Raw genomic sequence first — 23,288 nt, 5'->3', positions numbered from 1 at the left:
TTTGCTGTATTCTGGACTTTTGGAAAGTTCCTGTGTTGCCCATTTCCTTTCTTGGATAAAGGGAGGCTTCTTTGTTCACCAGTGGCAGTGGGGAGCTTAGAGCAGCCTATCTATCCCTGGACGAGTGTTCCCAGCACAAGAATCTGGTAGTCTATTGGCCGTTTTGGGCCAATTTAGAGCTCTTTCAAGTCCCCCTGTATAAAACCCGCTTTAGCGCAGCTTTACGCGATTTTGCACATAGCACAGCATTGGGCAGCACCTCGTAATTGGGTTTAAACCATTCTCAGCTCCATAAAGTCTGCTCTTCACTTTTTCCCTTAGAACTGATCTAATTCCCATAATAAACACCCTAGTCCTACTCTAAAGCCTGGCACTTGCTCACTAAAGCAATTATATAAGTCAGCACTAAAAAATTAAAAGCATTTCACCCTCACAAACTCCCCTTGAGTTCCTTGTTCCCCATTGGCCCATTTTTTTCAATTATAAAGGAATTCCCAATACTATTCTAGCATGCCCAAAAGTCAGTTGTCAATCTCCTCTCCGGTCCAGCTGGTGAATCTGGGAATCTTGAGGCAATGTTACAACTGCCTCATGTACACAAACAAACAACTCCTCCTCCCAGCAAATTCCAACACATGTGAGAGATGCAACCATATATCCAAACTGGAGGCTAAGCTCTCTCAACTCAGTACTGGCATAACCAGTCAGGAGGAGAAGGAAACCACACTCACTACAGTTCCAGTCTCACATAGACCTACCACGACAGCAAACCAAACACAAACACACAAAAACATACTCGGAGGCTCTAAATAAAAATCTGCCTAAGCAGCAGAGACCTCCAAAGCAGACACCCAAGCAACTGCTACCCCAAAACAAAACATGTGCAACACAGCTCACAAAGCCAGTGTGCCGAACAGTCACAGCTCTTAAGGCTAAACAAACACACCTGATACACTTGTAATAGGTGACTATCGTCAGGCACATTGACGCCCCGCACACCAGGCTGAACAAGGAGAAGGTCACGGTGAGCTGCCTGTCGGGCGCTAGGATCCGCCACATAACACAAGCACTCAGGTCACTCCAAGGCAAGTACAAATATGACTCAGTCATTGTCCATGCTGGTGTGAATGACCTGAGACGTACATCCCTGGACTACATGAAAAGAGACATAGAGGAGCTCTCTGAGCATGTAGCCCAGGCCGGTATGACCCTGACCTTGAGTAGCATCTTACCCTCACCAAGAATGATGCCACAATATGAAGACAAGATGATCAATTTCAACAACTGGCTTAAGTATTGGTGTCATTCAAAGGGGATCCAATGCCTGTCAGCCTGGGATGACATGCTCGATAAGCCACGATGCTTCGCTAGGGACGGCTTGCACCTGTCACCCCTGGGCTTTCGGATATTGGCAAAGGCTCTTGCCACTCCCATAGTGCCTTTTTTAGGCAAGGCTCAAAAGACAAACCCACCTCCATAGGTATCACAAGGGATAAGAAACTAAGAGTAATGCTACTCAACGCCAGAAGTCTAAACCTCAAGATGCACGCACTCGAAACTCTCCTTAGCATGGAGAACATCGATATCTGTGCAGTAACAGAAACCTGGTTCAAGGCTCCTAGAGCACCGCAGCACTACCAGGTTATACCTCATACCATGCTTTTCGGCCCCAAAACTTGGACCGAACCACAAAAGGAGGGGGAAGTATCAATATTCGTCAAAGATACCCACACCTCCAGGTTGGTGGCACAGCACGAAGCATCAGAGACTATCCATGTGCAACTAACAGTGGGTAAAACTGCCTTCCAGTTTATAGCCTGCTACAGACCACCCTCCCAAACCCAGGAACCCCACTCGGCCTTCCTGAGAACACTGGAAAATATGAAGGTCTCTCCAAACACCATTATATTGGGCGACTTCAACTACCCAAACACAGACTGGGAGCATTACTCTAGCTCCAACACCCTAGCCCAAAGGTTCCTAGAATTTATAAACTCAAATACTATGGAACAACTAAGATCAGACCATAAACTAATCTCACTGGATATTCACATCCCGACCCAACCCCCTGCCCAAAAAATCACAGTGAAAAACTTCTCTAAAGCAAATTTCACTCTCCTCAAAACCGAGGTGGAATCCTTCAAAGCCCCCGGGCCTGTGGAAAATACGGCCCAGACCGCAGAATCCTTTATAAACGCATTCTATGAACACCTTCAGGAATGCATGGATCATGCAATCCCAAATAAAACTAAGACCCAATCCTCCAAAGGCAGACGTCCTGTCTGGTGGACCCCAGCCATAAACAAACTATACAATAGAAGGAGAAAGCTACTACATGATAGAGCAAAATCCCAAAAAGGGAAGGCATCTCTGATCAGTATTAGCAAAAAACTACGGGCACTCATAAAATCGTCTAAAGCCAGCTTAGAGAGAAAAACTGCACAGGACACTAAGGATAATCACAAGGCTTTCTTTAGTTATGTCAGGAACCTGGGTGGGAATTCCCAGATATGCTTAGAATTAGTCCAAAAGACAAAAAATACACCGAACCCACAGACATTGCCAACATCCTAACTGACAGGTTCAGCGCAAAACCCCCCCCCCCCCACCAAAAGGGCAAATATCTATCCCAGCAGTGCGCTGCCCCCGACATATCAGATGCTCAGGTGAGAGCCGCCCTCTCCAAAGCAAAAAACACATCAATGGGACCAGATGGTGTCTAGGGCTGCGTCCTACATGAACTCAAGAAGAGCTAAACCCAAACATTAAACTACTGTTCAATCTCAGCCTTACTACAGGATATGTACCCAAAGAGTGGCGTACAGCAGCAGTGGTCCCTCTCCATAAAGGTGGTGCCTCAACAGATCCTGGAAACGATCGCCCCATAAGCCTGACTAGCTTGGTCTGCAAAGCTATGGAAAGGATCATCATGGACCTCATAAATAAAGATATTGGGGACCTACAGACACTGGATCCTACCCAGTTCGGCTTTGTTAAGGGCAGATCCTGCCTCTTAAACCTGGTCGATTTCTTTGAAACAGTCACCAAGGCCATTGATGAGGGGAAGGTGGTCCACACAGCCTACCTGGACCGCGCAAAAGCCTTCAATACAATATCCCACTCGGGCATTATAGATAAGCTCACCAGCTTAAATATAAACTCCTATGTTACTAGATGGGTTGCAAACTGGCTCAAAGACAGAACCCACATGGTTAGAATTGCTGGAGCCATGTCAGACTCCAAACCAGTTACAAGTGGTGTCCCACAAGGCTCAGTCCTGGGACCTCTCTTGTTCGGTATATATTTCTCGGAGGTACAGGCCAACACGGGAGGACTGTGGCTGACCAAGTTCGTAGATGACTGCAAACTGGGTGCCATAATCCACTCTCCAGCCGACACAAGCATCCTCCGAAAGGGCCTCATAGAAACAGACAACTGGTGCCAGAGCCATGGCCTCAAGCTAAACGCCAAAAAGTGTATAGTCATCCCCTTTGGCAAAAACAAAGTGCCCACAAATAACCACATAGGTGGTAATCCATTAAGTACGGAAGAAGTAGTTAGGGACCTGGGGACCCAAGTTGATAGCAATCTCTCATTTGACAACCACGTGGCCAAAGTGGTTAGAAAAACATTTTATATAGCCCACCTAATCATGAAGGGATTCACATCTAGATCAGGGGAGGTCATCGTGCCTCTTTACTCATCCCTCATCAGGCCCATAATTGAGTACAAAGCCCCTTTTGGGATGTACCTTACCAGAACCCTGCAGCAACTGGAAAAACCCCAAAAGTACCTCACCAAGAGGATCAAAGGGCTCAAACAGATGCCATATGCTGCCCGGTTAAAGAAACTCCAGCTCTACTCAGTGGCATACCGCCTGCTCAGAGGCGTTCTGTGCCTGATGTATAAAGCCATGTCCAACCCGGAATTAATGGACATGCTGCACCTCAGAAAATCCAAATCCCATCGAGCTACGCGCTCGAGAGACTTGAACCTCGGCACTGAAATAAATAGGACATGCTGGAGGGACAGATTCATAACCCAGAGGCTCCCTTCACTCTGAAATAAAATCCCAGTCCAGGTTAGGCAGAGTCCCTCATTGACTCTCTTCAAGAGGAATCTTGATGAGTGGATGGGAGATCGTAGGTTTACCCCAGGTATCACTTCTGTGTCACTGTTAGACAGAGGCACAGTATACTAACCTCGAAAAAGGGCATAGCAAAATTAATTTAAAATGGGTGGCGAAAGCCAAACACACACTGGCTAGGCTTATAAATGCCCTAGGGCAGATAGCCTAGTATGAACCTATGAAAGACAGTTAAATCATATACAGGTCATACAAACAAATGTACTGGGAGAGTCCACAATAGCGACTATAGAAAGGGATGGGGTTATAATATAGTATGGATAATTTCCACATATAGAACTACGCAAATATGAAGATTAATCAGAGTCATTTTAGTTTATTTAAGGGCGGCTTTACGTTTATTACTTGAAGAAAAGGGAATGAGGCAAATACTATTTTGGACATAAAAATGTTCATTAGGAAACTGAATTTAGTAGAAACTTTCAAGGATAATCCTATGTCAAATACGAATAAAAATTTAAGAAGAAAGAGTACCTATATCCCTCCATTACATACAGAGTTAGTAAATTTTGAAACTTTAGTGGTAAAAGAAATTAGACATACATTTAATTTAATACAAGAAAATATGGGGGGAATTTAACTCGGGGGGGGGGGATAAAAGTTTTGGAAGATATTTCCTTAGAAATAATATGGTGAGGATTATGAAACCCGATAAATGGGGTGGGGGGGTGGGGGTAGTCATAATGACACAATGGAACTATTCAGCTAAAATGATGGAAATTCTGAATACAGGAGGAAGGTATGCACAAGTTTCACGGAATGAAGTGAATATAGCATTCAAAAAGATAGACATGAGTTTGGAAGATAACTTAATACAGGGGATCATTAACAAACAGCTACACAATTTCCTGAAAGTAGAAAAAAAACATTTGTTCCTGGAATTTTCAGAATTCCAAAGACACAAGGATGACATGGACCCCTGTCCCCCACTAAGACCAGTGGTCAAATCCGCAGGTTCAAAAACTCAAGCATTAGGGATAAATGTGGATAGAAAATTTAAAGCATTTCATGGAATGCATCCACACACTAAGTGATTCATGGGATTTTCTGTCCAAAATAGGGGAATTGGGAGTTTAACCCTGATTTTTGTTTCCTAACCATTGATATGTAAGATCTAGTCTCTTATTCCACAGGAACTGGAACTCGAATGGTTTGAGGAAATGATGGTGGAATTCAGGTTCCTAAATACAAATGAGTATAGGGTAGTGTTAGAAAATATAGAATTACATTTGAAGAACAATTTCATTTATTACCAGGGAGAGTATTACCATCAGTTGGATGGAGTCACAATAGGTGCATCATGTGCACTGATTTTTGCAAACATAGTGATGCTTTACTGGAAAAACATTTTGTATTCAATTCTAGTTACACGGAATACATCAAGGCCTATTACCGATTTTGGACAATATCTTTATCATCTGGCAGGGACCCCAAGAAACAATTAGAGGGTTCATGGGATATTTAAATGGTTCCACAGATTTTTTTAGAATTCACCCACAAAGTTAATAACGAAGTGCACTATCTTGATATTAACATTAGGAAGGCTTTTTAAACAGATATGCATCTCACTCAGGTCTTTAGGAAGAAGTGTTTTTCCAATTCATATTTGCATTTTGAGAGCAACCATCCCTTGACACAGAAGAAAAATATATTGAAGGGTCAGATGATATGGGCTGCCCAAATGGCATCAGTGAAAGAGGGCCTGGAGTGTGAACTAGATTATATTGGTAATTTGTTCCTGGAGAAAGGACACCCAAATGATATTATAAGAACACACTCTCTCGCGTTCGGCTTTTCCCGGTTAGGGGTCGCCACAGCGGATCACCTTGTCTGCGCATGATTGGCAGTGGAGTTTTATAGTGTCGAGTTGCCAGCCCGGCACCCAACCTGAAAGATGAAATATTATTAGGTTGGGGGAAAATACCTTCCATTACTGAGTAGGTCTGGGGTGGACAATAAACAGGATATGAGTGGAAGTAAGAACAATGAAAACAGTAATACACCTTATTTAGTGACAACATTTAACAAAGATACAGGTAGGATCTGGAACATTATAAGTATTGTGACTTATTTGGTAACATGCCCAGTAGGTTAGAGATGTTTAATAGACCCCTAACATTTAGTTTTAGAAGAAATTTTAACCTAAAAGATTGGCTCAAAAGAGGGTTAATGCATAAGGGGGACAAGGAGGGAAGGAAAATGGGAACCTTCAAATGTGGTAGGTGCTCACAATGCACTTTTAGAGCCAATAGAGAAGAATTATGGATTCCTGTTCCCCCCTATTAAATGTCGAGCACTGGGAAGTAACAATTGTTTGACAAAGAGGGTAGTGTACATTGCACATCCTGTTGGGCATTTTACATGGGCAAGACAGAGCGGAGCTTGAAACAAAGAATCTATGAACACATGTTTGAAATAAGTAGGAAAAAGGAGATAAATGCCTTATTTAGACATCTGATAAAGTGTGCTACAGCAAATTTTAAGTTCTGGGTTTTAGAGATGGTAAAACCACAAGAAAGGGGTGGGGACTGGGAACGCAGGCTGAAATTTAGGGAACTAATTTGGCAATTACGCCTGGATGCCTGCGTATACCCAAGATTAAATGATCATATTTCATTGGACCCTGCCCTGAAGTTAAGGGCTAAAATAAGTTATAATAACTTATAGCAATTTATAACAGATTATAAAAATTCAGCAATTGTTTAATAAAAGACTTTTTAAATATGAAACAAAAGGAAGTTTTATATGTAAAGAAAATTTATACATTAAAAATATATATTTACATTTATATAATTGAATTTTAATATACAATGTTATTTGGAATGTTAAAAGGGGAGGGTATGGATTTTATGTATTGACCAATGATAAGGGGTTTATGGCTTTAAAATGGTGGTAGGGTGTTATGTAAATTTATTCTGATGAAGTTTCCTGTTTTTTGGGAGACAAAAGCACTAAATCCTAATGTTTTTGGTGTGGAAATAAACTTTTACAATTACTACTGCTACTACGTTTTTGGACTACTTTCGTGTCACTGGATACTGTGTTTTTGGATTTGGGAACTGCCTTTATTGGTGCTAAGGTGTGACCAGGTGCGTTTGTCACTAATTCCTCCTGAACTCGGGTACAGAAGAGAGTAAAATCTGCATAAACTCTTGCATATTTCCTCTCTCTTACAGGCTTTTAAAGTTTTCCACGGTACAAAGTCAAACAAGAATTTCCCTATCTGGGGGAGTATTTACAACCTCAGATAATGACTGTAGCCTCAACCAAGAGTAACTCCTCAGGACACATTTTGTAACTGCAACTCTGAAAGACGCATCAAGATCATCATAACTGGATTCGAAAGAGTATCTACCTACTTGGGTAGCAAAATTAAGCAAAGATGATAAATTTCATCTGATTCAGGAAGGTCAGTAAGATACTTATTCCTGTTTCCCACAATGGTTAAAAGGTACCTAATCATATGGGTTTGACAATTTACGGCCCATAAGAGAAAGTACAGTTTCATAACTTTCCATTGCCTTAGCCTCACCAATGCATAGGGCATTACCACATGCAAGTAACTTGTTGGTTTTGCCCAAATCCACAGAAATTTCTGTCTCAACAAGTACTGCACACACCTTTGGTGCTCGAAGAGCAGAAGGCTGTGGGTTCTATTCTCACTTCAGTAGACTGGTTTAATTTTCAAACTATTGACACTGCAGTGTAGTAGTAGAGGGTACCATGCTTCTATAAGGTAATAAAACCGAGGTCCCATCTGCTTGAGGTGGTGGTAGTTCAGATCGATATAAAAGATCTCATGGCACTTATTAGAAAAATAAAAGGGGGGCAAGTTCATGGTGCCTTAGACAAATTTTCCCTAGTAGTATAAATTCCACCTCTGGCCTCCCTTGAAAAGAAGCCACTAACTTAGTGGGACTAAATCGGTCAACAAAGGCTAAATAAAATAGCAGAAGCATACACTCTCTTTCCATATCTGTCCATAGTTCTCCTGCAATTACCACTGCATTGGGCATTATCACACAAAAGTAGCTTAGTGGGTCTGTCTGAATCCACAGAAATCACTGCAGGTCTGAAAGATTTTCATAAAGGAATTTGTGGGTGTGAGGAATCTTGTCAAACTGTTCTTATTTCTTAAGTTCAAGGGGAGGGCTGTGATTCACGATTTAAAGATGCAGCAGCAAAAGTATCCTGCAAAACATTTAAAACCAGCTGTATAACAGAAGGTTTCTGGATCACATATAACAAATGAAGTACCATTTCTGCATGTCAGAGACCTGCTCTTTTCCTCTCACTGGAAGTGCTGCATCATTTTTAATACACTGACTCCTAAAGAAAGTTTCTTTATAAGGGGAGTATAGAGACAGTATCATCTGATTTGAGACCAGTTGGTGATCAAATATGAAAGGAATAAACTAAAAAAGCAAACTCAGATTGTGAAGCTACCTCTTCAGAGTATCCATCTCTCGCTCTCTCCTGACACAGGTGGAAGTGGTAGATGATGTTGAGAAAAAATGAGGTGCTATTAGGGACATAATTACCTTAAGTCCCTGGGTGAAATCACGCCACTCCTTCTGAGGGTTTCTGACAGCAAAAGAATTCTTTCTAGTCTTTTTCTTCACAGAGTCAGCATGAACATAACTGGGAGGGTTCTAACCCCCGACATACCTTAATCGGAGTACCTGGTACTACTTCTTGGACCAAAATATGAGGTATTTTGGAAATAACTTGGTGGGTTTGTCCGAGTCCACCAATTCGCTTCACAATCTTGCGCTTACGGCATATGTCAGACATACAGCGTGACAGGAAGATGCCCCAGATTTGGTATGCTGGCAGAACATAAATCTTTGTCAGGGTATTTCCCATATGCAGAAAACAATGCAACAGTGATCTATGAAAGACAATGAAATAATCATATCTGGTCCCTCAGATATAATGAGCAGTGGTTCCCCTTCAAAGACAAAATGTCCTTCTGATTGGCCAAGCAGGACATGTCAAAACACTGTGCAATGCATGCCTCTGCCAAGAGTTAAGACAGTGGAAGTAGCAGACAATAATGAATGGTCTTAGGACTCATCCAGTGCCAACAGCAGAAGTGTCTTGGTTCAACTGAAACACAGAAGCTTAATGCTTCAACTTTTTGAGCTTCTTCAGCTGCTGAGGGATGTCGGACTGTGCAGATTTGGAGGAAGTCTTACCCAGCATGATCTCAAGTCTCTGATTCTTAAGAGGGAAAGTAAACAGCTTCTTAATGTTTTAGGCACAAATGCTGACGGTGCACTCTTCAGGGTTATGACTGGGTCCTAAGCAAAAACATTTAGTGTGATTATCTCTGTACAGTATCAGCCTGGCACATTCACACTTACCCCCTCCTAGTTGACATGGTCAAAAAATAAAAGAGGACGTTTTCCCAACTGGGGATACTTTCTGCCCAACGCAAAGAAAACTGGCAGGGCCATACATCTAACTCACAGAAGCAACATTAAAGTGTCACTGTTCAGGATAGCAGCAAGAAAGTCCTGAGGATTTTCATGCCCTTACTTGCACCTCGCAATCTTGCGCTTATGGCATATTTCAGGCATACGGTATGACAGGAAGATGTCCAAGCTTTGCTATGCTGGCTGGAAATATGACATTTTTGGCAGAATATTTCCCTTATGTAGAAAATGCTGCACAAGTGCTCTTCGAAGAACTTATCGAAATACTCAGTGGAGTTTCTGACCAAACAAGGAAAAACAGGGGGGCCAAGACTGCCCATTATCCCCTGGCTTGTTTGTGCTTGTGATCGGGGAGATGGCAATGGAAGTCAGGCAAAATTTAGCAATGCTTGAAGTAAAACAGGGAACAAAATCTTAATGTATGTTATATGCACATAACTCCATGTTAATAATCAGATGATGTGGCTACAGTAATGGAAACTACAAGTGATATTTGACAAGTTTAAGCAATTGGCAGCACTTGAACAAAAAAGCGACAGGAAATTAAACAGCCAACAGCTGATGAGATACGGTGCACCATGGATGATGACTGCACATGAATGTAATATACTGGAGTCGAGTTTAAAATACACAGAAAAAGGGAAAAAAAATGAAGCCACACAACCTGTATGCCTGAGAACAGAAGACAAATCAAAAGAAAGCCCAGCCTTGGCTGCACAGAAACTTGCCTTCAGGTGCCAAGGCTCCCAAATGACACAACAATGGGTACTCGTACACAACTGATCTGCCATGGCCATGTATGGACAAGAGCTGCGACTGCACAAACTTCTTGTCTAGCAGATGTGGTTAGACATAAAACAGAGGAAGGTTAATGGAATTACTCTGTAAAGTGAAGCAAGCAACATATCACTTAGCAATACAACCATCATGCTGTAACCACTGAGGGTGACTTTTGATAGATTTACAGCCTGCTAGGGAGAAGACTGTGTTGAATACAAGACAATGCAATGCATACCCTCCAAATAAAGAAACCTAGTCAGGAGCAGTGGTTACTCAAACTACATCCATGTCAGACTCTGAAGAGAAAATGTATACACTTAACCCTGTAAAGCAGCACAGAACAAAATCCCTTTCAGGATTTCAACAGTCTTCCAAGAACTATGACCTTACCTTGGTACAAATGAACAAAACAGGGTAACAAAAGGTCAGAAGGGCTGTAAAAGCTCATTAAGTTCAGAGTCCTCCAGAGGGAAAAAACAGGATAATTCTTCCTCATTTCAATTCATCACCAAAAAAAATTACATAGGCTTTCATCTTCTGTCCCTCTGGGGAAATCTCCACATCCAAAGACAATGACAGTCACCAAGGAGTCTATCTCCAAACAAAGAACCCACATTCAATTTCAATGGGGGCAGAGAAGAAATTTCTACAAAAATGTCCCCCCTGAGCAAAGTGCAAGTAAGGCTGCTGCTCTGTCAATGGGGAAGAGTTTACACAGGCACATCATTCTGGTACTCAGCATAAGCTGATCACACTTTAGCTCACCCAATGTATGTCTGGCAGGCACCATTGGGACTCTGCTAGATCTAGCATACCATACCCTCAAGGGGGAATGTAGCAGTAATGCGGATGCAGAGTCACATATTTTATCCAATGCCAAGTATGACTCCACAGCAGATAAACACAACTGCACCAGGTGGGCCAACACTAGGCAATGGGCACATCAATAGGAACATAAATGAAAGGGGTAAAACACCAGCTCACTTAATGCCAGTAAGTTGATGTAGGACTCCGTGAGAAGAAAAGGGTATAAACAAATGACATTCTGGCATCTACAGTGCAGCAACCAACCACTACTGAAACTCACCCAAGCCTGAAGAAAAGCACACAGCAGCATCTTGAAAGAAAGGGTCAAGGCAGCCTATCTGTAATGCATCCAAAGAAAAAACCTAGCCAACTGTGCCACGTTTGACTGGGAGGGCCATAAAAACAATCTGAAGAAAAAAGGCACCAAGGAAGCCGGTAATAGAGAGGCTCAAGTCTGACAAAATTTTACTACTACTACTACTGGAGACCGAAAGGCCCCAAAAGAATTCTCCTTAAATAAACTTGCACAAGTTTCTATAGAAAAGCCATAAATACAAAAAAAAGTGCAAAGATGGGCTACAAAAGGCCAAGTTTTAAATGTACCAAAGAAAACCTACTACATTGGAAATGGCAGAGGCTTACTGGAATATTAAAACAATGGACATCTTAAAAGACAGCTTCACTAAAAATAAAAAAAAAACAAAGCTGCAATTTACCAAAAATAATGCCAAAGTTACAAGTGAAAAGAAAAGCAAGGGAGCAGAAGTCAAAAAGGGCATAGTGACAAAGGGTCAAAAAGACCTGAAAAAAAAAAGGAAGTACCTATCTACAGAAGTTGAGAGAGCAAATGGTAACCTGACAAATACCCACTACCATCTACCAAATGGGGAAAGAAAAAAAAAACTTTCAACATCTCAAATGAACAGCAGTTTGGGACTGTTAGGGTATGACCTAACATTTCCAGCAACTGGATAAACTGAGAAACAGAGGGAAGTGAGGGGGAAAATCTTGGGAAGGTGAGGTGTTTATACAGTCTGGGAAAATTTTCTCTGCTGAGCTCTGCTCTTTCATGGCACATCCTGTAAGTTAAATCAGATAGTCTCCCACAGCAGCTCTACTGTTTTTTTGTCTTAAAAACAACCTTAACATATACTCACAGAAATAAACTCCCCAAACCTGGCACTTCCACTATAGAAATATGAACTATTCACTAAATTAACAATCATACCTTGATTAGCACCCATATTTGATATTACTGTTGTAGCTGTCTGCGTTGTACCAGTTTCATGAGTCTCACATGGTGGGTTGGAACACACCTGTTGCATTACACCTTGCAAAGGTGCACTGGAAAAAACTGTTCCTGAACCAGATGCATCGCCTCTGTTTTCAACTAAATTACACGGCAAATTAGAATTTAAACAAACCGAACTATTATTGGTTTGCTCATTTGTACCAATTTCTGCTGCGGTGCTGGAAGTACTAGTTGTGCTAGTAACATGAGTCTCGCATGGTGTGTTGACACATACTTGCTGTACAGCTCCTTCTACGGGCTGATTTGAAGATCTTATATTTGCTGTTGCTGTTGTTGATGTGTTAGTTGTGTTTGTTTTATGCACCTCATATGGAGGATTAAAATTCAGTTCTTCTGCAACACCCTGAAGAGGTGCATTTGCACAACTAGATGCTGTTGATGAGTTAGGTGTGCTAGTTGTGCTACTAGCATCACAAAGGGCATTGGATTGTGACTGCAGCACATTATGTGCCAGCTGATTTGCCCCAATATTTGCCGTTGCTGTAGTAGATGTATTAGTTGTGTTGGTTTCATGCATTTCACATGGTGGGTTTGAACATACGTCCTGTACAGGGTCAGGGGCAGGTTGATTTGTCCCAATACGAGATGCTGCTGTGGTAGCTGTATTAGTTGTGTGGGTAACATGCATCTCACAAGGTGGGTTGGAACATATTTGTTGTACACTGCTTTTTGATGTCTGACTAGTCCGAATGTTTGCAGTTGCAGTACTAGATGTATTAGTTGCACCAGTAACATGCGTCTCACATGGTGGGTTGGAACAAACTTGCTCTACACTGCTTTGTGATGTCTGACTTGCCTGAATGTTTGCAGTTGCAGTGCTAGACGTATTAGTTGTACCAGTAACATGCGTCTCACATGGTGGGTTGGAACATATTTGCTGTACACTGCTTTGTGATATTTGACTTGTCCGAATGTTTGCATTTGCAGTACTAGATGTATTAGTTGTACCAGTAACATGCGTCTCACACGGTGGGTTGGAACATACTTGCTGTACACTGCTTTGTGATGTCTGACTTGTCCGAATGTTTGCCGTTGCAGTACTAGATGTATTAGTTGTACCAGTAACGTGCGTCTCACATGGTGGGTTTGAGCACACTTGCTGGACATTGCTTTCTCCTAGCTGACTTGCAACAATTTTTGCAGTTACTATACTACATGTATTAGATGTACCAGTGACAAGAGTCTCGCATGGTGGATTGGAACATATCTGATGTACAGTGCCCTGACCTAGAAGACATGACTTAATGCTTGCTATTTGTGCACTGGATCCACTAAGATGAATCTCAAATGGTGGACTGGAACGTACTTGTTGCAAAGTGCCTTCGGATAAAAGACATGCTCCAATATTTGACACTACTGTACTAGAAGAATTAGTTGCACCAGTAACATGCATCTCACATGGTGGGTTGGAGCAAAGTCGCTGTAATACACCATTTACAGAATTATGTGCACTAGTCTCTGCTGCTTCTGTGTTAGGTGCAAGAGCTGCTTTGGTTTCACAAAGTGGACTAGAAAACGACACTGCAGTACTATTTGCTGCACTCATTTCATGGAGTTCATAAGGTAGACTGGTGCATATCTTCTGTAAACTCTGTCCAAAGCCAAGCTGATACATACGACTACTAGAGTTCACAACTGTCGGTGTATTTGTTGTGCCAGTTTCATGCATTTCACACGGAGGGTTTGAACATAGCCTTACTATTGTATTGTTCTGCTGTGATAGGTTTGCCATGACAGTAGTAGAAGTCTGAGTTGTGCCAGTCTCATGCATTTCACACGGTGGATTTGAGCACAGAAAAGCAACTGAGGGAGGATGCTGGTTTAATCCTAGGTTGGAAACCACATTAGTGGGGGTATTGGTTGTTCCAGTATCATGTGTTTCACAAGGTGGATTAGAGCACACTAGAGTAACTGTGCCTGGTTGCTGGTCCTCTGCCACTGTTACTGTGGCAGTCGGTTGCTCACTGGTGGGAGAAGCCAAAATTGAGACTGGAAGATCATGGACAGGCTGGGCTTCAACGCCACTTGGTGTAGTTATCAGTGTGACCTGAGTAGGCTGTGACACAGGCTAGTAAAAAACAGAAACAAACACAAAGTTAACGGGCATCAGAAATGTAAATACACATCAATGTTTTTTCATAGTTTTTAATGCATATATCATTTCTACATATCCTCAATAACACTTAAAAATACCTGCATGGGTAAATATTAATTTCAGGATAACTTAAGTATTCATTTCAGGGTTATATATCTCTCAAACATCAGTGTGCATTTAACACTAAACAAATATCAGATTGATCTCGTTTCTACGTCGAGGGAGGGATATAAAATAAAGAATAGCTGTGTAAAATATTACCATAACCATAGATGTCCTTCTCTTCCATATTGCAGTAAGTATTCACTGGTGTGGGATTTCCTGCCTCAGGCGATCTGATGTCGGCTCCTCACAAAAGCTTTTGCCTGGCTGCTGTAGGTGCGCGGGACGTCACATGTAGAGCTATAAACCAGGGACCTTAAATGTGAGGTCTGCACGCACAGACCTCAGAACTTGAAGCCCAGAGGGGCGGCCTGTCAGTAGAATAAGATGCCAGCAAAAAGAACAAATGCCACTGTAAGGCTGAATAGATATGCCTTCGTGAGTGGAAGCAGTGGCCAGAGGCCAGACCCTGCAGTAAGAGAATAGGGGGTATATGGAGGGTGGGAAGGAATACTGCAACATGGAAGAGAACTACATCTATGGTTATGGTAAGATATTACACAACTATTTTATGTCCTTCTATTCCAATGTTGAAGTATTCACTGGTGTGGGAGAGTACCACAGCTTAGGAAGAGAGATGGGTGGAAGCAGAGGTAGGGGATTCCAGGAATCTTTGCAGGATTGCTCCAGCAAAGCCTGCCCTGGACCTGGAGACTTGGTCTAATTTGTATGTAGTGTTTGGTGAAGGTGTGAACTGTAGACCAGGTAGCTGTTTCCAGGATGGAAGCTATGTCCAGGCCATTGATAAAGGCCTTGGAGGTAGCCATGTCCCTGGTTGAGTGAGCTCTTACACCATGAGGTAAGGCTTTGTCATGGTGTGCATAACAAAAAAGAATAGACTTTCTGATCGAACAGGAAATGGTTTATTTGGAGACTGCCTTGCCCAGAGCCCTGGGATGAAAGAAGATAAAGAGCTGGTCAGACTTTCTGAAGGGCTTAGCCTTGTCTAAGTAGAATGTTAACTGTGTACGTCCAGGGAATGAAAGATCCTCTCTGCACTGTTGGTTGGAGTTGGGAAGAAGGTAGGTAAGTGGATGGACTGGGTTTAAGGATAGTTCATTAACCACTTTGGGCATAGAGGAAGGATTTGTGCATACAATAACTCTGTCATTATGGAAGGTGGTGTAAGGAGGGCAGGCCTTGATGGCCTGTAGTTCTGACACTCTTCTAGCGGAAAAGATGGCCGCTAAAAGAATGGTTTTACAAGTGCACATTTGTAAGGTGACAGAACTAGCCGGCTCAAAAGGAGGTAAGGTGACTTTTTCTAAAACAAAGTTAAGGTCCCAGGGAGGAGGGATGGGTTTTTGTGGTGGTCTAATATGCAAGATCCCTCTCAGGAAAAGCTCCAGCCTGGAAAGCAGGGGTGGCTATAAGGGTAAGCAGGTTGAAAGGTGGACTTTTACAGAGGAGAAAGGTAATCCAGCCTTGATGAGATCACAAACACATGTAAGGACTTGGGGGGGGGGGGGCTGCATTGGGTCCCTGTCCTTAAGAAGACACCACTTAGAGAATCTTTCTAGTAGGTGTTTTTTTGGCTTCCCTCTGGACCGAAAGCACGTGGTCAGAGTAGAGCTGTATGTAAGGGATTAGAAGTTGAAAACCCAAAGTGTTAGGTTGAGCATTTGCAGAGGAGGGTGAATAAGAGAACTTTTTTGCTGAGATAGAAGGTCCACACTGTGGGGTAACTTGTGGTGATTGCCCTTAGCTACAGATTGAAGGGGGAACCAGTGTTGCCCTGGCCAGTAGGGAGTCACCAGCAAGATTTTAGGTTGGCCCCTTTTGATTTTCAGAAGGATTTTTTGTATTAGTGGGAAGGGGGGAACGCATAAGGAACATCTCCTTCCAAGGAAAGCTGAGGGCATTCACTCTCTAGGTTGATGGAGTGTGATCCCTGCTGAAGAATTTGCTTAGCTGTCAGTTCTGGGGGGAGGCAAACAGATCTACTTGAGGTGTGCTCCACCGGTGGACTATGTCTAGAAAGGTTTCCCTGTTTAGCATCCATTCGTGAAGGTGAGAGGATGTTCTGCTGAGCAAGTACGCTTGTTTGTTTTCGAGAGAGGGGATGTAAGAGGTTTGCAGGAAAATATTGTGTTGCGTGGCTAGCTCCCAAATCTGTTGGGTTATCCGGCATAACAGAGAGGCTTTTGTCCCTCCTTGTTTGTTCAGGTACCACATGACTGTGGTGGTGTCTGTAAGAATGTGAAGAAGGCTTGGTTAAAGAATGGGGAGAAAGGCCTGAAGGGCCAACAGGACACCAGTCATCTCAGATGATGAGTTGTTTCTGAAGGGCAGGGTTCCAAGGTTCTTGAACCCTGAAAACCTTTAGGGTTGCCCCCACCCTAGGTCTAATGCATTTGTGTGCATGGATTACATAGGGAGAGGAAGTTGTAGGGGAATGCCTTGGTTGAGGAGGATTTGCTGGATCCACCACCTCAATTCTGACTTTAGGCAGGGCATAAGTGGGATTAGTTTTGTCTAGGGAGTGTTGGTGCTGAGACCATACATTCTTTAAGTACCACTAAAATTTTCTCATGTGCATCCTGGCTAAAGGGAGTATGGGGATCGTAGCTGCCATGAGCCCCAGTACTTGTAGGAACTGCCTTGCGGAAAGGTGGGATACCCCAAGAAGTTCTTGGAAGTCACTTCAGAGAGACTGCACTTTGTCCTGGGGGAGGAAGGATCTCATCAAATTGATCTGATCCTGCATCCCAGGAAAACTTTGTCCTGCTGGGGGTGCAGAGAGGATTTTGGAAGGTTTAGGGTGAACCCCAAGTTGTGCAGGATGGTCATGGTGAATTTTAAGTGACTTTGGAGAATGGTTTCTGATTCCGTTAGGAGGAGAATGTCGTCCAGATAAGGGTATATTTGGATACCCCTGGCTCTGCAAAATGCAATCGCAGGAGCCAGACATTTTGTGAACACTTTTGGAGAAGTAGATAAGCCAAAGGGCAAGGCTGTAATTTGAAAATGTGAGGAAATGCCAAAAAATCTCAGGAAATGTCTGAGTGTGTATGACAGGGGTGTGGAAATAAGCTTCCTTTAAGTCAAGAGTGACCATAAAGCCTTGGGGTAGTATCAGAGGTAGGAGGGTTTGTAGAGAGAGCATCCTGAAGGATGGGACTTTACTGGTTTAGGCAGGATAGAACTAGTATGGGGGTCTCCAAGGACCGTCCATTTTTGGGACCAGGAAGAGACTACAAATAGAATCCATTTCCTTCCTGGCCAACAGGGACTGGTTTTATGGTTCCTAGGGAGAGGAGCTCCTGCAGAATGAGAGGGAATAGGTGGAGCTCTTTTTTTTGGTGGGAAGGGAATGGTTTTTGGCCTTGGTTTTTCCCTCCAAGATAGAAAGTATCCACTTTGAATGATGGAAAGGACCCAATGGTCTGAGGTGATGGTTTACCAGAAGGGGAGGCAGTGGGGCGGGCAGACAAGGGGAGGTGGGCAAGGCAGTCACACAGAACAGGCACCCCATCTGTTGGGAAAGGGCTGTTTGGAGGGGGGATGGTTGTTGGTCAGTCTGCAGTAAGGCTGCCTCCAAGATCATCTTCTAGGTCTGGAGGAGGAGGACTGAGAAGAGGAAGGCATCCTTCTGACAAAGGAAGTCTTTGCAGGACAATTCCTGTAGTACTTAGGGAAGGGGGACACCAGCAAATATCTGATGTCTTGAAGCTCTTTGCTTTTCTATTGCTAGTTCTTGAAGAGCTCAGCTGAATTTTCCCCAAAAAGTAGGTTATGGTCCAGTGGAGCATCCATAATTTTGGATTTGAAATCCTCTGGAAGAGGCTGTAAGCGTAGCCAGAAATATCTACAGAGTGCAGATGCAGAAGATGCAAACCTGGCCGAGGCTTCTGCTGCATCATAACTACACCTGATAGAGTAGCTGGCCACTTATGTGGGTAGGGACAGTTTTGATGCAATGTCATTCTTAGAAGGGCAGTCAGGTGTAGAGGCTAGCAGGGTAGAGGCCTGGGACACTAGGTCCAGAGCATTACTTAATGGCTCTGAAAGCCAGGGTGGAGAAGGTATAAACTTTTTTGCCTAGTCTATCCATGGTTTTACTGTACTTATCTGTGGGGGTAGGAGAGAGGCAGAAGGTACCTGTCTAGATTATCTGTCTGCAGCCAGAGAAATGACAGCTAAATCTGCCAGTGGAGGTTTAACCAAGAAATGTTAGTTATCAGGCACTTTATAAAACCTGTCTGGTCTTTTTGGTGCTGGGAGCTTGAGTCTGGGTTCTTACAGACGGAGTTGAATACATCCAAGAAGGCTGGGAGCGCAGGAAGTATAGCTGAAGGAGAGGGAGACAAGTTGCAGAAGTTCAAAATATCTATTCTGGGTGTCAGACATCAGGGCAGTGTCCCACTTGAAGTACTCCATTTTAGTTATTGTTTCCCCAAAATATAGATCTTCAGGTGGGGCGTTCCCTTCAATGGAGTCTTCATCTGGGGAACAGTAGTCAACAGGGGAAGAGATTTGAGACACAAGAGACTGATTCCTCTGATGAGGAATCATATTGATATTGCTGTTCTTCTCCCTCTTGACTAGATGGATGTTGGGGAGAAGAGGCAGAGGATGGGTGAGGGCTAAGCACAGGGATAGTGGAAGGAGGAGGGCCTGTGTGCCTAAGGGCCATGAAAGCCGGCATGAGAGAGTTTGTAAAAGACTGTCAATCTGGCTGTGCTTCAGATGGAGGAGTGATATGTTTTGAGTTTGGTCTTGACTTGGAAGGCGTAGGCTTCGGGGACAGCCTAGGGACTGAAGCCCGGCCAGCAGTAGGACAGGACCCAGTTGGTTGGCCAACAAGAGGTTCCCCCTCAAAGTCAGTTGGGACCGACGTCTGAATAGTCTCCGCAGACGTGCTTTCTGTGGCTACAGCCCTCAATGGGACAGTACAGTTGTGTACACTTAACATAAATGTAGATGTTCGAGTGTATTCACTATTGCAGTCATCACATTTGGGTTATCTGCTTGCAGTAGCCCTCAGTCGGCCTGATCATCAAAGTCTTGGGTAATGCGTTGGTTGCTCTCTCATCTTCCATGACGTCAGGTAGTCAGGGGTATAAAGCATGCAGCCAAAGCCATTACATCAGTTTTTCTTGCCCCAGATGTCAGGTGCCCCCCTAATGGGAAGCAATTAAATACACATATATACAAGGTTATACTGCCAACAAAAAAGCAAATACACCAAAAAGCTTTTAAAGTATAGTAAAGGAGAAGAGAGATATAGCCAAAAGAAGTCAGGGGGCTGAAGGGAGGGTAACCAGGACTGCAACACTGAATACACTCAAACATCTACATTTATGGTAAGTGTGCACAACTGTACTATGTTCTTCGTGTTTCACTGTTGCAGTCATCACATTTGGGTAGATTCCCAAAACTAAGGATGGGAGGAAGAATTTAGATAGCATTAGGACCAACTATAAGGTCCTGCAAGATTTAGAGAAAATTGGCAAATGGTAATGCTTGGTGGAAGTACGTACAGAACTCCAGGCAGCAGCTTTTAGGATGTCTCTGGTAGGGACACCTCTGAGAAAGGCTGTAGAGGTAGATGTAAGCCCTGGTTGAAAGGGGTCTAATCCCCTGTGGGATAGGTTTTCCATGGTGCTTATAGCAGAAATGAATGCAATGGCCTATCCATTTAGAAATAGTTTGCTTTGAAATAGCCTTCCCCTCTGCCCCTGAAGCAAATGCCACCAGCAGTTGTTCAGGTTTCCTTTCAGCTTTACTCCTGTCCAAGTAAAATCTAACTTGTCTGTGCATATCTAAGGAGTGCAGTATCTGTTCCCCTTTGTTCTGTGGATTAGAAAAGGTTGGCAAATGAATGGATTGATTAAGAGCCACACTGGATACCACCTTGGGCATGAAGGAGGGACTGGTCCTGAGGGACACCCTGTCCGCAGGAAAGATGATGAAAGGCTCCACTGCCATAAGGGCCTGTAATTCAGATACCCTTCTTGCTGAAGTGACTGCTAAAAGGAAAGCTGTTTTCCAAGAAAGGAATTTTAACTCTGCACTTGCAGCTGTCTCATGAGGAGGAAGAGTGAGTTTTTCCAATACAAAGTTAAGGTCCCAGGCTGGAGTAGGGGCTCTCCTGGGTGGTCTTAGGTTTTGGACACACTGAGGAACTGCTTGAACAGTGGGTGAGAAAAGAGGGGTGGGTTCTGTGTTGCAATGAGCTGAAATGGCTGAGGTGTGAATTTTGATGGAGGAAAAGGAAAGGCCCTTGTGAAGCATCTCAGTTAAGTATTAAAGAATCTGAGGTAAATTGGGCCCTGCTGTGACCATCCCTTGAGTTTGGTTCCAGGCACAGAATCTTTTCCATTTTCCAGCATAAGATTTTCTAGTACTACACCTCCTTGCCACCAAAATGACATTCAATACTTGTTTACTGAGGGATGGTAATGGAGAGATTAGGTAAATAGCCAGGCTGCTAGGTTCAGGGTTTGAAGTTGGGGTGCAGAATCTGGATCTCCTGCTGTGACAGCAGGGTAGGGGTCTGAGGCAGGTGCCTTGGGGCTAGCTGTGACACTACGGAAAAGAGGGGGTACCAGTGTTGGCGTGGCCAGTCTGGTGCAATCAGTATCATCCTTGGTTTGTCCTATTTGATCTTTAGTAGTACTTTGAAGACGAGAGGCAGAGGAGAAAAGGCATAAACTGATAGATTTTTCCAGCTGAAGGACAGACCATCCACTTTCCAAGCTTGTATGTGCGGAGTTCTTGTACAGAATATGTCCAACTGGTAGTTCTGGGGGGAGGCAAACAGGTCTATATCTGGGCTCCTCCATTTGTTTACCAACATGTTGAAAGTCCTTGGTTCCAGTTTCCTGTGTGGGTCCATGAGATTTCTGCTTAGTTCGTCTGCCAGTGTATTTATTTTTCCTGGCAGGAATTGAGCATGTAGATGCACTTGGTAGCTCAAGGCTCTGCTCCACACAGCCATGGCCAGTCTGCAGAGGGGGGTAAGAATGGGTACCCCTCTGTTTACGTACCACATAAAAGTGGTGTTGTCTGTCTTTACCATTAATTGTCCTGGAAGAATGTGGTCCTTGAATGCTGTCAGAGCATTCTGTACAGCTAACATTTCTTTTTGATTGATATGCAGGTGCATTTGACTTGGGTTCCATTTGCCCTGAATGCACTTCCCTGCCAGGTGAGCCCTCACGCATATAGTCTGATGCAGCTGTTGTTAAGGTTTGGGAGGCAGGGGGTACAGTGAATGGTAGTCCATTGTTTTGGTGGCAGGCCTCTGCCCACCAAAGGAATTCTAACCGTAGGCAAGGTATGAGATAGGAATCATTGCTTTTTAGATACCACTGTAGTTTCCTCATATGCAGTCTTGCATATGGAATTAGTAGAATGCACAAGGCCATGAACCCAAAGGCTTACAGTATTTGCCTTGCAGATAGCAGGGTTTTTTGAGGTCACTAGTTTGAAGTAAGTTGTCAAACAAATTTGTTTCTCTGGCATGAGGAAAGCCATCTGGGAAGTTGTGTTCAAGCTTGCTCCCAGGAATATAATTTGTTGACAGGGTACCAGATGCGATTTCTTTTCGTTTACTGTGCACCCCAGACAAGTTAACTTTTGTATAAATGCCAGATGATTCAGAAGTATGCCCTGGCTTTCTGCCTGAAATAGACAATCGTCCAGGTATGGGTATATTTGAATATTTCTTTGCCTGCAAAATGCAATGACTGGAGCAAGGCACTTTGTGAATACCCTGGGCGCAGGAGGTAAGCCAAAGGGCAGTGCAGAGAACTGACAGTGCATGCAGCCTGCTTTGAAGCGTAGGTATTTTCTGCAAGATTCCCTGATTGGGATTGTGCAGGTAGGCTTCCTTTAAATCCAGTGTTGCCAACCAGGCATCTTTGCCTATCATGGGAAGCAACTGGGGAAGAATTAGCATCTTGAATTTTGGAATCACTGAATAGGTGTTTAGGACAGAAAGGACGAGGATAGGATGCCATGAGTTGTTTTTTCTGGGTACCAGGAAAAGTCTCGAGTAGAAACCTTGTCCCTTTTCCTCTTCAGGTACAGTTTGAATAGCCTTTATGCTTGAGAGAGAGAGTACTTGCTTTTGAGCCTCTGCCCACTGATTTGGGGGTAGATCTGGCCAACCGTTTGGGGTTGGTAATGTGTGGAAGTGAAATCTGTATCCTTGGGAAACTATGTTTAAAACCCATTTGTCCTGAAAAATGGGTTCCCAGTTTTTTGCTTGTAGAGCAATCTTTCCCCCTAAAGGAGCAGTCAGTTGATGTTCTGTGTTATAATGAGCTGAAATGGCAGAGGCGTGAATTTTGATGGAGGAGAAAGACAGGCCCTTGCGAAGCATCTCAGTTAAGTATTCTAAAATCTGAGGTAAATTGGGCACTGCTGTTCTCATCCCTTGAGACTGGTTCCAGGCACAGAATCTTTTCCATTTTTCAGCATAAGATTTCCTAGTACTAGGCCTCCTTGCCTCTAAGATGATATCCGTCACTGGTTTACTGAGGGATGGTAAAGGAGAGATTAAGTAATTAGTCAGGCTGCTAGGTTCAGTATATGAAG

General features: G+C 43.4%; 1 protein-coding gene across 4 annotated transcripts in view; it reads right to left on the bottom strand.

Annotated features, from left to right (window-relative positions):
• Positions 1–23,288, bottom strand: part of HCFC1 (host cell factor C1) — a 3,865,385-nt gene that overhangs the window by 1,443,657 nt on the left and 2,398,440 nt on the right. For all 4 annotated transcript variants that reach the window (XM_044080175.1, XM_044080172.1, XM_044080173.1 and 1 more), the window contains exon 17: positions 12,401–14,552. In XM_044080175.1, the coding sequence (XP_043936110.1) occupies positions 12,401–14,552 (2,152 nt within the window). The remainder of the gene's footprint in view (positions 1–12,400; positions 14,553–23,288) is intronic.

The sequence above is a fragment of the Protopterus annectens genome, chromosome 8.part0, assembly GCF_019279795.1.
Source record: "Protopterus annectens isolate FY-2018-M chromosome 8.part0, PAN1.0, whole genome shotgun sequence".
Lineage (NCBI taxonomy): Eukaryota > Metazoa > Chordata > Ceratodontiformes > Protopteridae > Protopterus > Protopterus annectens.
This window is presented reverse-complemented; position numbering and strand designations above follow the sequence as displayed.